This window comes from Sorex fumeus, unplaced genomic scaffold, assembly GCF_029834395.1.
Source record: "Sorex fumeus unplaced genomic scaffold, SorFum_2.1 ptg000265l, whole genome shotgun sequence".
NCBI lineage: Eukaryota > Metazoa > Chordata > Mammalia > Eulipotyphla > Soricidae > Sorex > Sorex fumeus.
Window position 1 is genome coordinate 433,908 of NW_026606322.1, and position 15,240 is coordinate 449,147.

General features: G+C 41.4%; 1 protein-coding gene across 4 annotated transcripts in view; it reads left to right on the plus strand.

Annotated features, from left to right (window-relative positions):
* PARP9 (poly(ADP-ribose) polymerase family member 9) overlaps positions 1 to 15,240 on the plus strand; it is a 70,643-nt gene that overhangs the window by 43,022 nt on the left and 12,381 nt on the right. For all 4 annotated transcript variants that reach the window (XM_056109400.1, XM_056109401.1, XM_056109402.1 and 1 more), the window contains exons 9-10: positions 3,664 to 3,800; positions 5,270 to 5,444. In XM_056109400.1, coding sequence (XP_055965375.1) covers positions 3,664 to 3,800; positions 5,270 to 5,444 — 312 coding nt within the window. The remainder of the gene's footprint in view (positions 1 to 3,663; positions 3,801 to 5,269; positions 5,445 to 15,240) is intronic.

Sequence of the window (15,240 nt, forward strand, 5' to 3'; positions counted from 1 at the left end):
TTCCTCTTTTTCTTCTTTCTTCCTCCTCCTCTTCCTCCTCTTCTTCTCTTTCTCCTTTTTCCTGTCTCCTCTTTCTTCCTCAGTCCTCCTCCCTCCTCTTCTTTCCTCTTCATCTTCTTTCTTCCTATTCTCTTCTTTCTTCCTCCTCTTCCTCCTCTTCTCCTTCTCTTCCTCCCTCTTCCTTCTTCCCTCCTCCTACTTTCTCTCCCTCCTCTTCCTTCTTCCCTCCTCCTACTTCCTCTTCCTCCTCTTCCTTTCTCCTTCTTTTCTTCTTTCTTCTTTTCTTATAGTCCTCCTCCCCCTTCCTCTTCTTTTTCTTTCTTCTCCTCCTCCCCCCTTTTTCTTCTCCCTTCGTTCTTCTTTCCCTTGCACCCCATATGGTGCCCCAAGCAATACTAAGAGTGAGCCCTGAGGGACTGGAGTGATACCACAGTGAGTAGGGCATTTGCCTTTCACGCGGCAGACCCGGGTTCGATTCCCAGCATCCCATATGGTCCCCCGAGCACCGCCAGGAGTGATTCTTGAGTGCAGAGCCAGGAGTAACCCCTGTATCGGGTATGACCCAAAAAGAGAAAAAACAAAAGAGTGAACCCTGAGCAGAGAGCCAATAGTGACCCCTGAGCACTGCCAGTTATCGCCCCCCCCCCAAAAAAAAATTTAAATAAATGCAAATGAAACCCTGAACATCCCACATCCAAGGGAGGTGCTCTCGCTTTTTGGTTCATCTCACTGGCCCCTAACTCTTCCTCCCTTTGGATGTGAGCATGCATATGAATATATGGTTCGGGGGAAAAACTGGAAAAGGAGAAACCACAAATTTTACATTTGTTTTATATTAGGCCATAAGCATTTACACTAAGTTTCGACTCTACCAGCAGGGTTAATCATTAGTAAATGAGAACACAAACATCTATATCAATGATGGATTTACTTTTGATGTTGTGAATTTTCTAAGAGGCAATTATATGGAAAATATAGAGTAATCTAAATCCAGGCTCTGCCTATAAAGCTTTCAAATGGAGACATTTTGCACCCATTAGTTTACTTATTTATTTAAACTATATTTTATTTATCTATTACCATCACATTAGGAACCCTAATATTACTCATTCTGAGTCCCCTTTCTGAAGCAAATTATTGGTATTGTGATATATACTTAAGTTTCACCTATTCACTGGAGAAAAATCCATCAGAATATTTGAGAGAATTTAGGACTGAAGAGTTTCTTCTAACATAAACCTAGAATGAATAAGGAAGTTTTATCATTGAGATAGTCATCTTAGGAGGTCTTGAGATAAAAAACACTTGGGGTATACGTGGTGCAGCAGCACTGCACATATAAATGATTATATTGGTTTTGTTGTTAAAAAATAGTTTTTCTAAGTGTTTTTAAAAGATAATGAAGGGAAAGGTAGTACAGTAGATAGGATCATTCCCTTTCATGCAGCTCACCTCGGTTTGATCCCACCATATAAGTTCCCACCAGGAGTGAGCACAGAGCCAGAAAAAGTCCTAACCGTTATCAGCTGTGGTGTCAAAGCAAACAACACCCAAAAAGGATACTGGGGGAATGGAGCATGGGGAGTTAGAATGCTACTTTGGGAGACCAGGCTTGTTTTATTAATTTATTCAATTACTGTATGTTGTATCCTTTATATACGCCATATATTGTACTATTACTAGGGATATAGTGATAAGATTGGACATTATTCCACTCAGAATGTAACCAGCGAAACTGAGCAATTGGTTATGAAGGAGAAGGATGCTCTGGGAGCAATGGAGAGAGGCACCTAGTGTTGACGTGAGATCAGTGGAAACCATCTCAGGAGAGGGAAAAATGGAGAACTGAAGGAAAAGTCATCTGTAAGGCAAAGGAAGAAATGTTTGAGAAAACAGGCCTTGGCAAGGCCTCCATGATGCAAAACTTTATAAGCCATATGAAAATTTTCAGAGTTTTTCTTAAAACACATGGGATCCATTGGAGAATATTAGACAAGGGTAGACCAAGCTTATATTCAAAAATAGCACTGATTGTAAAGTGGAGAAGGAATTTAATAGAAAAATTCAGATACAAAATTTCAAAGGATTCCTGGTAGAAATGGTCAAAGTAAATGAGAGTTTACAATAAGTATATCCACATTCCACAGAAAACTCACTGTCAAAAACTCAAGTACAAACTAATATTAAATAACGGAACCTAAGATTTATGGTCTCTACTAATCTTTTAAAATGTAATGCTTTTTTTTTTGCTTTTGACTTTCTACTTTTTTTATTTTTTTAACACACAGGAGAATATATATCTTATTGATAATTTTAGTAGTGAATCTGTAAGCCCAAATATCTTATTTTTTAGTACTGATACATTTTCAGAAACCAAATTAAGTAGGGAAACCAAATTAAGTAGGGTAAACCTTGGTTAACGTGGTTCTAAAAAAACAGAACAGGTATAGATTGTAAAAAAAAAGTAATGTAATGCTATTTTATGTGATATTCCTGAAGAGAGAGAGTAAAACCAACCAAACTGGGGCTGGAGAGATAGCACTGTCGATAGGGTGTTTGCCTTGCACGCAGCTGAGCCGGGTTCGATTCCCAGCATCCCATATGGTCCCCTGAGCACCGCCAGGAGTAACTCCTGAGTGCAGAGCCAGAAGTAACCCCTGTACATCGCCAGGTGTGACCCAAAAAGAAAAAAAAAAGGCTTGGAACTCGGGAACTTGGGTGCGGCAGTAATCCAAGTGCACAAAATTCGGTCTATTTTAAGCTTGTGTTATAATGAGGCAGAGAAAATAAATAAGTAATACGTAAATAAGATGATCATGGCAAATGTTAACAGAAAATTTAAAAAAAAAACCCACATAAATCCTAAAGGAAGAAAGCACTGAACAGAAGGAGGAATAATATTACACCACGGTTCTTCATCTCTAAGTACTGCTCTTCTTGACTAAGTATATGTGAATGAAATCTGTCCAAAATATTCTGCCTTGTCTCACACGAAAACCTGGGGGAATGTCAGGCTTATAATCTTAGATCCTTACTTAAGAACGCTATAATGCTGGGCAAATCACTTCTCTGCTTTTCATTTGCTTACTTGTAAAATTGTGTCAGTTATTTTAGTGGTGGTATAATGATCAAGTGATGTAGAAATACAAAATGTCTTTGAAAACTTGGAAATTTTACATAAATGCCATACCATTTACCTTCATTACTATGAACAATACAATTATATTATTATCATTTCAGTATTGATGGGGGCAGTTATGTATTAGTGCTCTTTTGCTCATTCCCATCAACCTCATAATCCAAATCATCTAGAAACAAATTTATTTTTGGACTTTGGAACACACCTATCTGTGTGCAGGAATTACTCCTGGCTCTATGCTCAGGGATCACTTTTATGTACTTGGGTACAAAATGTATTGCTGGGGATTGAATCCAGTCAGCTTTGTGCAAGGCCAGTGTCTTACCCACTGTACTATCTTTATGGCTCCGAAGGATAAATTCTTAACTCTCCATCTTATTCTGTGATTTCTTGTAAAATGATGACTTTCTTTGCATGTCCTACACATATGTGACATTTGTTGTCATGTTTCATGAAATTTGTTTGCAAACCTTTTCTGTTGGCAGAAAGAACATTGAGACAAATTTTTGTGTTATTCTTTTTAGGACCTTGGACTAATCAGCAACCAAAAGACCAGGATGAAATGAAAGAAAATACATTTCTGAAATGCCTTCGACTTGAAACTTCAGAAATTCAAGATCAAAAGAAACAATTTGAAAAGTGTGGTTTACAAGTAGTAAAGGTATTGGGGAGGATTGATGTGTCTCACTCTTGATTCACATGGTTCTGGGTCAAAAAGAAAAAGTCACCTGCTGATGGAACTTCTTTTTCACTTTAAATCTTGGGAATAAAAATGATAGAGAAGGACATGTATGAGGAATATAGTTAGAATAAGGAAGGAGAAATAATGTTAGGATGTACAATTGTGTAGATCAAGACTCAAAAGTGTTGTCTGCCTAGCTTGAGGCAAAATAATCACTTAATCACTTAACTTCCCATTAGTCGTCAATTTGCTCGAGCAGGCGCCAGTAACGTCTCCATTAGTCCCTGTCGCGTGCTAGTGTAGCCCACTGGCATCTGTTCACTCTAGGAACATGAAGAGCCTCAAACCGATCGTTCATGATCTTGATGAAGAAGTCTGACCATATGGTAGGTGGGCGGCCACACAGTCTTTTGACATCCCGTGGAATCCAGTCAGTAACAGCTCTAGTCCAGCGGTCGTCTCTAAATCTCATTACGTGACCAGCCCATCTGATTTTTGACACCTTGGCAAACGAGACAGCATCCCTGATTCTTGATCGTCGATGGAGGTCTGAACTCTGGATTCTTTCTCTCATTTGAGTGAAACGTGATACTCCAAGCATAGCTCTTTCTATTCTTCTTTGGGAGACCTGAATAGCATTCTCATCTTCTTTGCGTAGGGCCCAGGTCTCTGAGGCATATGTTAATGCAGGAAGAACAGTGGAATCAAAGAGATGTGCCCGGAGCCGGAGGTTCTTTGTCCTCTTAGCTATTTCTTCGACGTTCTTGAAGGCGTTCCAAGCCACTCTCTTCCTCCTGCGCAGCTCAGGTGCCAGCTCATTTGTCATGTTGACCTCTCGACCTAGGTACACATAGCTGTTGCATTCGGAGATGGTCATTCCATTGAGAGCGAATGCGGCATCAGGAACGAGGCAAAATAAAAGAAATGGAATAACAGTTATCACACTGTAATGAGCTATTGTCACTAAACTATGAAGTTTCCACCCTTTCACCTCTACCGTTTCAATAACCTCAGTTCTATGGGATTTGTCATTGAGCTTTATCTGTTCTCTTGCTTTGTTTCTTTATATCTCAAACATCAATGAGGTCATCCAGTGTTTGTCTTTCTCCCCTCTGACAAATGTCCATGTAGGTAAAAGATAAAGGTAAAGGCCCTCCCGTTGATCGTCGATTTGCTCGAGCGGGCCCAGTAACGTCTCCATTGGAGACTTTGTTGTTACTGTGTTTGGCATATCGAATACTCTCGGTAGCTTGCCGGGCTCTCCGAGAGGGGCGGAGGAATCGAACTCGGGTCGGCCATGTTGGCCGCATGTAAGGCGAACGCCCTACCCGCTGTGCTATCACTCCAGCCCAAATGTCCATGTAGTGCCTTTATTTTTAAATAAAGTGTCTCCTGCAGTGTATGTACTGTTCTCCAACCTCTCATGTTTTCATTTCCTTGTGTTCTAGGTGGAGAGGATAGACAATATGAATCTCAGAGCAGCCTTCCAAATCACTAAGATGATGATGGAAAAGAAAACAAAGGGGATCACCAACAGCCACAGGCTGTTTCAGCAAGTTCCATACCAGTTCTGCAATGCGATATGCCGAGCTGGCTTTCAAAGAATGTACTCCATGCCCTGCGGTAGGTTTCAGTCCTTCATACTCAGAACCACTCTCTGATGAGAGAATTGGTGAGCAGAACTCAGCTTATGACTCACCACTAGCTGCATGTGTGGCTTTGCCGAGCCAAGGAGATCTAACAGTGATATCATTGGGATGGATTGGATAGTTAAAATTTTTATTTCATGTAGCTCTTTTGATGAGAGGGTTTTTGCTAATTAAAATGTTAGTTGTAAGATCTAATGGTTTAAGAGCTACAGGCCATTTTATCCCTCCTTTATATGTTTATGTGCCTTTTATGAAGGAGATTCAAACTTTTTATTTTTAGCTTACTTCTCTCAGTTAATCAGCACTACTAAATTAGTCTCTTCCCCTCCCTTAATTTATAAAGCACCTTCACATATGTGAGGGATTTTTCTCTATCTCTCCATTTTCTGTAGCCTCATACCGAATGAATTAAATCAGGCAGGTTGAAGGGAATAACATCTTTATTTTTTACTAGAGTTTACTGAAAGTCTTTATTCCCTATATATTTTTTTTGTTCCTCTCCTTCACAGCCCTCTTCCTTTCCCTTCTCCTCATTTAATCTTAATTCTGTTATTAGTGTCCATTGCTTTGCCTTTTTATTTTGCTTGTCTGCTACAATACTACAGGCCTATATAGGATGATACATAAAATCATCCAATACTTATCGTTTCCTTTATTTTGTTTCACATAATTTCCTTAAGCTTCTTCGAATTTGTTGTAAATGCCTCAAAATTGGGCACTCTAGTACGGAACCACCTCACCACATTCACTCAGAGCTCCTTATTTTTCCACATCCTTTCTGAATTAACCTTGAATATAAGCCATTCTTGCAGGTGTAAATGTTATCTCATTCTGATTTTAATTTTAATTTTTCTGACATCAATGATAACATTTTTCATGTAGCTAACCTCTTTGGAAAAATATCTAATCAGTTTTTCCCAGTTTTTGATATTTTTATTTTTTCACCATTAAGTTGTATGAGTTCTCTTCACACCTGGGGCCTTGAACTTAATGTAGTCTCAATTCTTTTTTTTCATTTTCCTTGTCATTGAGTTCATGCACTCCCAAAATCTACACTTCACCTATGTTAACTTCCATGTATTTAGTTATTTCCGGTCTTGCATTGAAGTGTTTAGTCCATTTCAAATTTGTTTTTGTATATGGGTTAAGAAAGTAGTAGATATATTCCTTACCATGTGCTTGTCTGGTTTTCTCAGCACCATTTGTTGAAGAGTCTCCTCTTTCCTCTGTCTGTCCTTATATGCTTTGTCTTAAATTAAGTATCAATACAGTTGTGGGCTTATTTATGAACTTTTTTCTCCCATTGTCTATTTTTTGTTTGCCATAGAGTTGTAATTGCAGTCACTTTGTAATATAATTTGAGGTCTGGTAATCTGGTCCCTTCGTTTTACTTTTTCTTCTTCAAGGTTGCTGTAGATATTTAAGTTTTTTAATGATTCTGTATGTACCTTTGTATTTTTTATTTTACTTCTTTAAAAGGGCTGGAGTGGTAGCACAGCAGTAGGGCGTTCACCTTACAAGCAGCCAACATGGCCGACCCGAGTTCGATTCCTCCACCCCTCTCGGAGAGCCCGGCAAGCTACCGAGAGTATCTCGCCCTCATGGCAGAGCCTGGCAAGCTCCCTGTGACGTATTCGATATGCCAAACACAGTAACAACAAGTCTCATGATGGAGACGTTACTGGGCCCGCTCGAACAAATCGATGAACAACGGGAGGACCGTGTCTACTTCTTTAAAAAGGTCTTGAGACTTTGGTAGATATTGCATTAAATACGTATATTACTTCTTATAGAATGTAAGTTTTTAATATATTACTTTTCCCTATCCATATACATGGAGTATTTCTCTGTCTCTGTCTTGCAGTATCAAGAGATCTCAAAGATACAAACCATGCATGCATACTACTACTGAGACACATACTCAGGCTGCTTTTTCCTCTCTCTGTTTTTAGTTTGTTTGTTTTTAGGCTGGAGCGATAGCACAGTGGTAGTGTGTTTGCCTTGCACACGTTTGCGTTGCATGCAGCTCACACAGCCAACCCGAGTTTGATTCCTCCTCTCCTCTCGGAGAGCCCGGCCAGCTACCAAGAGTATCTCGCCCACGCCCACCCGGCAAAGCCTAGCAAGTTACCTGTGACCTATTCGATATGCCAAACACAGTAACAAGAAGTCTCACGATGGAGACGTTACTGGGCCCACTCGAGCAAATTGGTGAACAACAGGAGGGCAGTGCTACAGACCAGCCCTACAGTTTTTAGGCTACTCCCGTTGTTGCTCCAGTGATACTCCAGCTCAGTGTTCAGGGTTTATTGAAGGACTGTGTATACAGGGGAATCAAACTTATGACCTCTAGGATGCAAAGCAAGTGCTCCAACATTGAGCTGTATCCCTGCCCCTGACTATTAATGTTTTGGTCTATGTGTTTTAAAAGTGTTTTATAGTTTTCTGTATAGATCTTTCACCTACTTTGTTTAATTTTTTTCTAGGTACTTAATTTTTAATACAATTGTAAGTTGAATTACTTTCTTATTTTTTATTATTTGCATATAGGAACGCAACAAATATTTGTATATTGTTTTATAACCAGCCACTTTGCTGTACTCACTGTTTTTGTTAGCTTTCAAAAAGTTTTAATTGAATATCCTGAGATAGACCATTACAAAGCTGTTCATTATTGGGTTTCAGTCATACAATGATCCATACCCATCACTCAGTGTACATCTCAGTGTACATTTCCCACCACCAATGTCTCCTTTTTCCCTACCACTATCCCCCAACACCCCACCCCACACTCCCAGGCCCCCTCTATGGGAGGAACTTTCCTTCTTGTTCTCTCTTTCTGTTTCCTTTTATGCATTATGGTTTGCAATATGGTTTAGTCATGGTGTTTGTCAGGGCATTCAGTATTTTCATCGGGAAGATAAGACTGGAGTAGCTTTTCAATTGGATGGCTGTTTTGGGGTGTGGATGTGACCCTGAGGCTTCTGGAAGTACAGCGAAGCGGGGGAATGTAGGCCATCCTAACCCCGAGAAAGCCTGGAAATTTCAGTCACATAACTCACATACCAGAATTTTCAGCAGATTATGTCTCAGTGAGATCCGTCCTGAGACAGTGGAATCAGGCTGGGGATATTGCGGTGATTTTGGATTGTGGGAGCAGCTGCCAGGGTGCTTGGGCGGGCACCAGGCTGACCCACACCCCTCTGTTTTACCCCTGTCTGTTCAGCCAAGTGCAGGTCGGAGATTAACTGCAGCTTTTGATCTCTTCCAAGATTTATTTATGGGTCTCTGAATCAAGGTCAGTCGTAGAGCTTACATGAAGGTGCTGAAATTGGTTTGTGGGGGTGACTGCCAGTGCTTCCAGTGGTATTGGGAAGTGGGGGAATGTAGCCCATACCAACCCTGAGAAAGCCTGGAGATTTCAGTCACAAAACCCGTGTACCCAAATTTTCAGCAGATGATATCTTGATGAGGTCTGTCCTGAGACAGTGGATTCAGGCCGGGGATATGGTGGGGATTTTGGATTGTGGAAGCAAGTGGCTGCCAGGGACTCTCTTGGGCAGGCTCCAGGCTGTCCCACCCCCCTCTGATTTACCCTAGTCTGTTCATCCATGCGTGGGTCCGAGATTAATTGTGGCTTTTGATCTCTTTCGAGATTTATTTATGGGTCTCTGAAATAAGGACTATAAATGAGCTTGTTTAGCTGAGCTGGAGGTGGTATGTGGGTATGGCTCCCACATAAATAACTTTTGGCCATTTAATTTCTGGTAAACTTGGTTCCAAGTTGTTGGGGTCTGCCAAAGGTACAGCGGCAATTTTGGAGTATCAGGAAGCCTGAAGGCTCCATCAGGCTGTTGATGCACTCACCCCGCAGGTACATGTTGACCTGCTGGCAGCACCATATCCCCAGTTTTTAATTATCGTTCAGCATAGTTTTTGGAGTTTTCAATATTATTATTAAAAATTATTCAATAAACTTATTATCTACAAATAATAAGTTTTTCTTTAAGTATTAGAATTTATTGTTAAAGCCATTTAGTCCAAAACTTTCGTTTTGTGGCAGTTTGATTATATTTAAATTTCCATATTCTGATCAACTTATTTGTGTTTACTGTTTCTCCTTGCTTCAATAAAGATAGATACATTTTTAGATAAAAACAAGTATTTGTTTTTAGTTATCAAATTTATTAACATATAATTGTTCCAGGTAGCCTCATAATTCTTTGTATTCTTATGCCATCTTTTGCAATTGTGTCTCTTTCTTCTGATTTTATTAGAATTTTCTCTTTTTTTATTTTTGTTTGGGGGATTCTCAGGCAATTTTCAGTGCTTGTTGCAGCACTTTGAACTATCTCCTTGTCTTCTTTAATTTTTAAGATTAGCTAAATTTGCATTTTATCTTTTTAAAACTAGCTCTTTGTTTTCTTCATATCTTTTTGTGTGTATATTTCCAGGAAAGCCTGTTGGATGAATTGGAGCCAGAAGTTAAATTACTAATATTTTCTTTTCAATAAACATATATTATAGGGTCTGTGAAGATAGTACAGTGGGTAGGGTATGTGCCTTGCATGCAATTGACCTGGGCGCATTCCCCAGAGCCAGGAATAAGCCCTGAGTATGACAGGGTATATCCTCAAAACAAAACAAAACAACACACTGGTATTTTGGGCTGGAGACAGAGTACAATAAGTAGGGTGCTTTTATTGCCCATGGCTAACCATCCCCAGCAGCCTATGTGGTCCCCTGACCACTGCCATAAGTAGTCCCTGAGCACAAACCTAAAACAAGCATATATATATATATATATATATATATATATATATAATAGTTAAAGTAATGAATTTACAATGTCATTGATATTTATGGTCTTGGCATATTAGGTTACCTTCCCTCACTGCCACCAAAGTGATAAAGACCACCTGACCCATGGTCCATCTGGTCACCTACTCCCTGCTACCTGTCACCCACTCTGGTTTATTTATCTTTTGTATTGCCTTTTAGTTTGTTTCTATTATATTTCCACTCTGTTTTTTGTTGTTGTTTGGGGAGCATACCTGGCAGTATATAGAGGTTATTCTTTTTTTTTTCTTTTTGGGTCACACCCGGCGATGCTCAGGGGTTACTCCTGCTCATGCACTCAGGAATTGCTCCTGGCAGTGCTCAGGGGACCATATGGGGTGCTGGGAATCGAACCTGTGTCGGCCATGTTGGCTGCATGCAAGGTACATGCCCTACCGCTGTGCTATCGCTCCAGCCCCTAGAGGTTATTCTTGACAATGCTCGTGGAAACCATATAGAATGCCAAGGATCAAACCCCGATCAGCTGCATGCCAGGCAAATGCTCTACCCACCGTACTATTGCTCCTGGTCCTTCCTCTCTTGTTTTTTTTTGTGGGAGTAGTGTCCCAAGCAGTTCTCAAGGAAAGGGGTAAGGTAGGCCATTCCTGATTATACTCGACCAGAAAATTTAATGCTTGAGTCCAGCAGTGCTGGGGAATCAATCTCTGGTCCCTACACAAGTCATACACCCCGACCACTTAGCTTGTTTCCAAAATCTCCTCTCTGATTTTTGTTAATTTCTTCCAACTACTATTTATCTTGTTTTTTCCCAGTTGCTTTAGATACAAATTGTTTATTTGTAATTTTTTTTGTTTCTTTATGAAACAAGATATTATTTCATTTAGCAGTATAGGCCTATATTATTATTATTTTGCACCACTTTTACTGAATCCCTTGGGTTCAGGTAACTTGTGTGGGGTTTTGTTTGTTTGTTTTCATTTATCTCGAGGTATTTTTAAATTTCTCCTTTAATATCTTGATGATCAAATTATTATTATGAAGTATATTGTTTAGAATTTACATGTTTGAGCTTTTTCTCATATATGGGAGTTCTATGTGTAGCTTCTGTGTTTTCAGTTATACAAACATATGACATACTTGGCATATCCATGGCCTAGAATGGAACGAACAGGGTGAGAGACTGTCTGAGTTCATCATGTCGACCAAGACCATTCATGGTAACTCACAGTTCCAGAAGGCAGAATCTAAACGATGGACATGGGAGTCTCCCGGTGGACGATTCCACAACGAAACAGACCACATCATATTCAATCGACGGTTTTGCCTGACTGATGTCGCTGTTGTCACAAAATTTTGAACGGGATCGGACCACCGTCTCCTTTGTGCAAAATTCTACTTCACAGAGTGGGGAGAAAAGGCTGCAAAGTTCAAAAAGAGAACTCCCAGAATGACCACCAACTGGGAACTCTTTGGTACTATTGCGGCAACATGGGAAGATGCCATTATTGACAACATTGACGAGGAATACGATCGACTGGTTCAGCACCTCCATGAATGTGCGAGGAACGCCAAGAGAGAGATAGCCACAAAAAATCGCCTATCTTCGAAAACTCTTGAGCTAATTCGCCAGCGTGGTTTGGTGCATGCCTCAGGCAACCGCAAGCTAATGTCCGAGCTCGCAAAGCAGTGCAGAGATGCGATCAAGGAAGACCTCAAAGAGAGAAGAGCAGAAGTACTGGTAGATGCGGCAGAAGCCGGAGAAAGTATTCGTAATGCCCGCCTGTCCTTCGCCAACTACAAGACCAAGATGACTGCCCTCCGACGTCCTGATGGATCCATCACATCCTCCAGAACTGCAATGGAGAAGATTATCCATGACTTCTACTCAAATCTCTTCGATAGCCATGTCCACTTGCCGACATACCAAATTCCACAGGATGGATATGTCGTTCCCAACGTTCTCCCTTCCGAAATCCGACACGCCATTTCGTTGATAAAGAGACAAACAGCACCAGGCCCAGACAAGGTCAGACCTGAACACCTGAAGAACCTGCCGTCAGTACTCATCAATACACTGGCTCGGCTCTTCACTCGCTACCTGTCTGAATGCAAGGTTCCGTCCCAATGGAAAACCAGCAGGACCGTACTACTGTTCAAGAAGGGAGACATCCATGACATTGGCAACTATAGCCCGATCTGCCTATTGTCTGTCATCTACAAATTGTTCACTCGAGTCATCCTAAATAGGATGGGCAGAACACTAGATGAAGGAAAACCATGCGAGCAAAGGATTCAGCACCATCGACCATATCCACACGATAACCAAGCTCATTGAGGTTTCTCGGGAATTCAAGATGCTGCTCTGTTTAACGTTCATTGATTTAAAGAAGGCCTTTGATTCTGTTGAGACGGAAGCGGTCATTGAAGCCCTAGCCAATCAGGGCATTCAAGCCCAATACATCAGGATCCTCCGTGAGCTGTATTGCAGATTCACTACCAGGATCTCACCATTCTACAAAGAAGTGATCGTTGATGTCAAGAGAGGGGTGCGGCAGGGTGATACCATTTCACCGAAACTCTTCAGTGCCACCCTCGAGAACATCATGCGACGACTGGAATGGGAAGGAATGGGAGTGAAGATAGATGGTCGGCAACTACACCACCTCCGCTTTGCTGATGACATTGTTTTAATAACACCAAACATCAGCCAAGCGGCACAAATGCTGGCCGACTTTGACAGTGAGTGTGGAAAGGTAGGACTACAGCTGAATCTTACGAAGACAATGTTTATGAGAAACAGCCTCATTCCTGACGCCCCATTCGCTCTCAATGGAATGACCATCTCCGAATGCAACAGCTATGTGTACCTAGGTCGAGAGGTCAACATGACAAATGACCTGGCACCCGAGCTGCGCAGGAGGAAGAGAGCGGCTTGGAAAGCCTTCAAGAACGTCGAAGAAATAGCTAAGAGGACGAAGAACCTCCGGCTCCGGGCACATCTCTTTGATTCCACTGTTCTTCCTGCATTAACATATGCCTCAGTGACCTGGGCCCTACGCAAACAAGATGAGAACGCTATTCAGGTCTCCCAAAGAAGAATAGAAAGAGCTATGCTTGGAATATCACGTTTCACTCAAATGAGAGAACGAATCCGGAATTCTGACATCCATCGAGGATCAAGGATCAGGGACGCTGTCTCATTTGCCAAGGTGTCGAAAATCAGATGGGCTGGTCACGTAATGAGATTTAAAGATGACCGCTGGACTAGAGCTGTTACCGACTGGATTCCACGGGATGTCAAGAGACCGCATGGCCGCCCACCTACCAGATGGTCAGACTTCTTCGTCAAGATCATGAACGATCGGTTTGAGGCTCTTCATGTTCCCGGAGCGAACAGAAGCCATTGGGCTACACTAGCACGCGACAGGGACAAATGGAAACGTTACTGGCGCCTGCTCGAGCAAATCGACGACTAACGGGAAGTTAAGTGATTAAGTGATGACATACTTGTTTTATTTTCCCTAGTGGGTCTCTCCAGGAAGCTTAAGAAACTCATTAATGATCAATTCACATATTTAACATTATAGCTTGTTTTTTGCCTAATCTATTATATATGTGTACATATGTTGCTATCGATCACTACCTTTCAAAATATATTGCATTATCCTCGCTTTGGAGTAAACTCTATGTCTTGATTTTTCAAAAGCTAAGGGTTTGAAAGTCATCTTCCCTTTGCTCCAGAGAGAACAGAAATAATAACTGGGGTAAAAATTAAAACTGATAATTTTCTGGGGGGAAATTAATAAATGAACTTTCACCAAAATGTGTTGGAATTCAACCAATAAAACACTACTCAGTAAGGTCCTTACATTGCCAAAGGAAGAAAAATTCACAACTTGCAGTTTTGCTAAATTTGTTTCTAATTCTCTATCGATCCACTCCCAAACTCATTGAAACTGTTTTCATCAATAATTTCATCAATATCCAATTCTTCAAATCAAGTGATTTCCACCGTTTTAGTCCTATAGCAAGACAATCTGGCCACATTAGTTTCCAGAGCAATAGCATAGTGGGTAGGGCATTTGCCTTGCACGCAGCAGGCCCGGGTTTGATTCCTCTGCCACTCTAGGAGAGCCTGGTAAGCTACCAAGAGTATTCCGCCTGCACGGCAAAGCCTGGCAAGCTACTTGTGATGTATTCGATGTGCCAAAAACAGTAACAACAAATCTCACGATGGAGATGTTACTGGTGCCCACTCAAGCAAATCAATGAACAACGAATGGGAGGACATCAAGACATTGATAATTGCCTGCTCAACATCTGTGCCTTCAGTGACTAAACATTGAAGATAAATTTTATCTTCCCAAGGAAGGCAGTCCCAGTCTCATTCTGTCTCATGCTTAGCCTCAAAACCAGATAGTCCTCTAGTAACTCTTAAAAGTTATTGTCCACTGGGGTGTGGTGCTGCCAGCAGGTCAATCTGTACCTGTGAGGGTGTGCATCAGCAGTATGATGGTGCCTAAAGACTTCTAGATACTCCAGAATAGCTGCTGTGCCTTTAGCCAGACCCCAAAAACTTGGGGCCAAGTTTACCAAGAAAGTAAATGGCCAAAAGTTAGGTATGTGGGAGACACACCCACAAACCACCTCCAGCCCAGGTATATAATTGGAGGCAAGACCTCTCTGGTTCCTGATCAAACTGCAAAAGGACATGATCCCAGAGACTCAGAAACAAATCTGGAAACCCAGTGGCTTTTGGCAGGAATGTTTCCAGTCCCTGTAGTAAGTTACCAGTGCTGGGACACCCCAGGTGGGAATAGGTTTTGTGCCTGGGCCTGTTCCCCCTGGTGGCTCAGTGGCTGCCATCCTCCAGAGGTCATTGGACAGTCTGGTTTGGGCCCGCAGTGACAAGACATTTTGGGCCTCACGGGATGGGGGTGGAGACGGTCCTTTCCTCTGCACTCCAACAA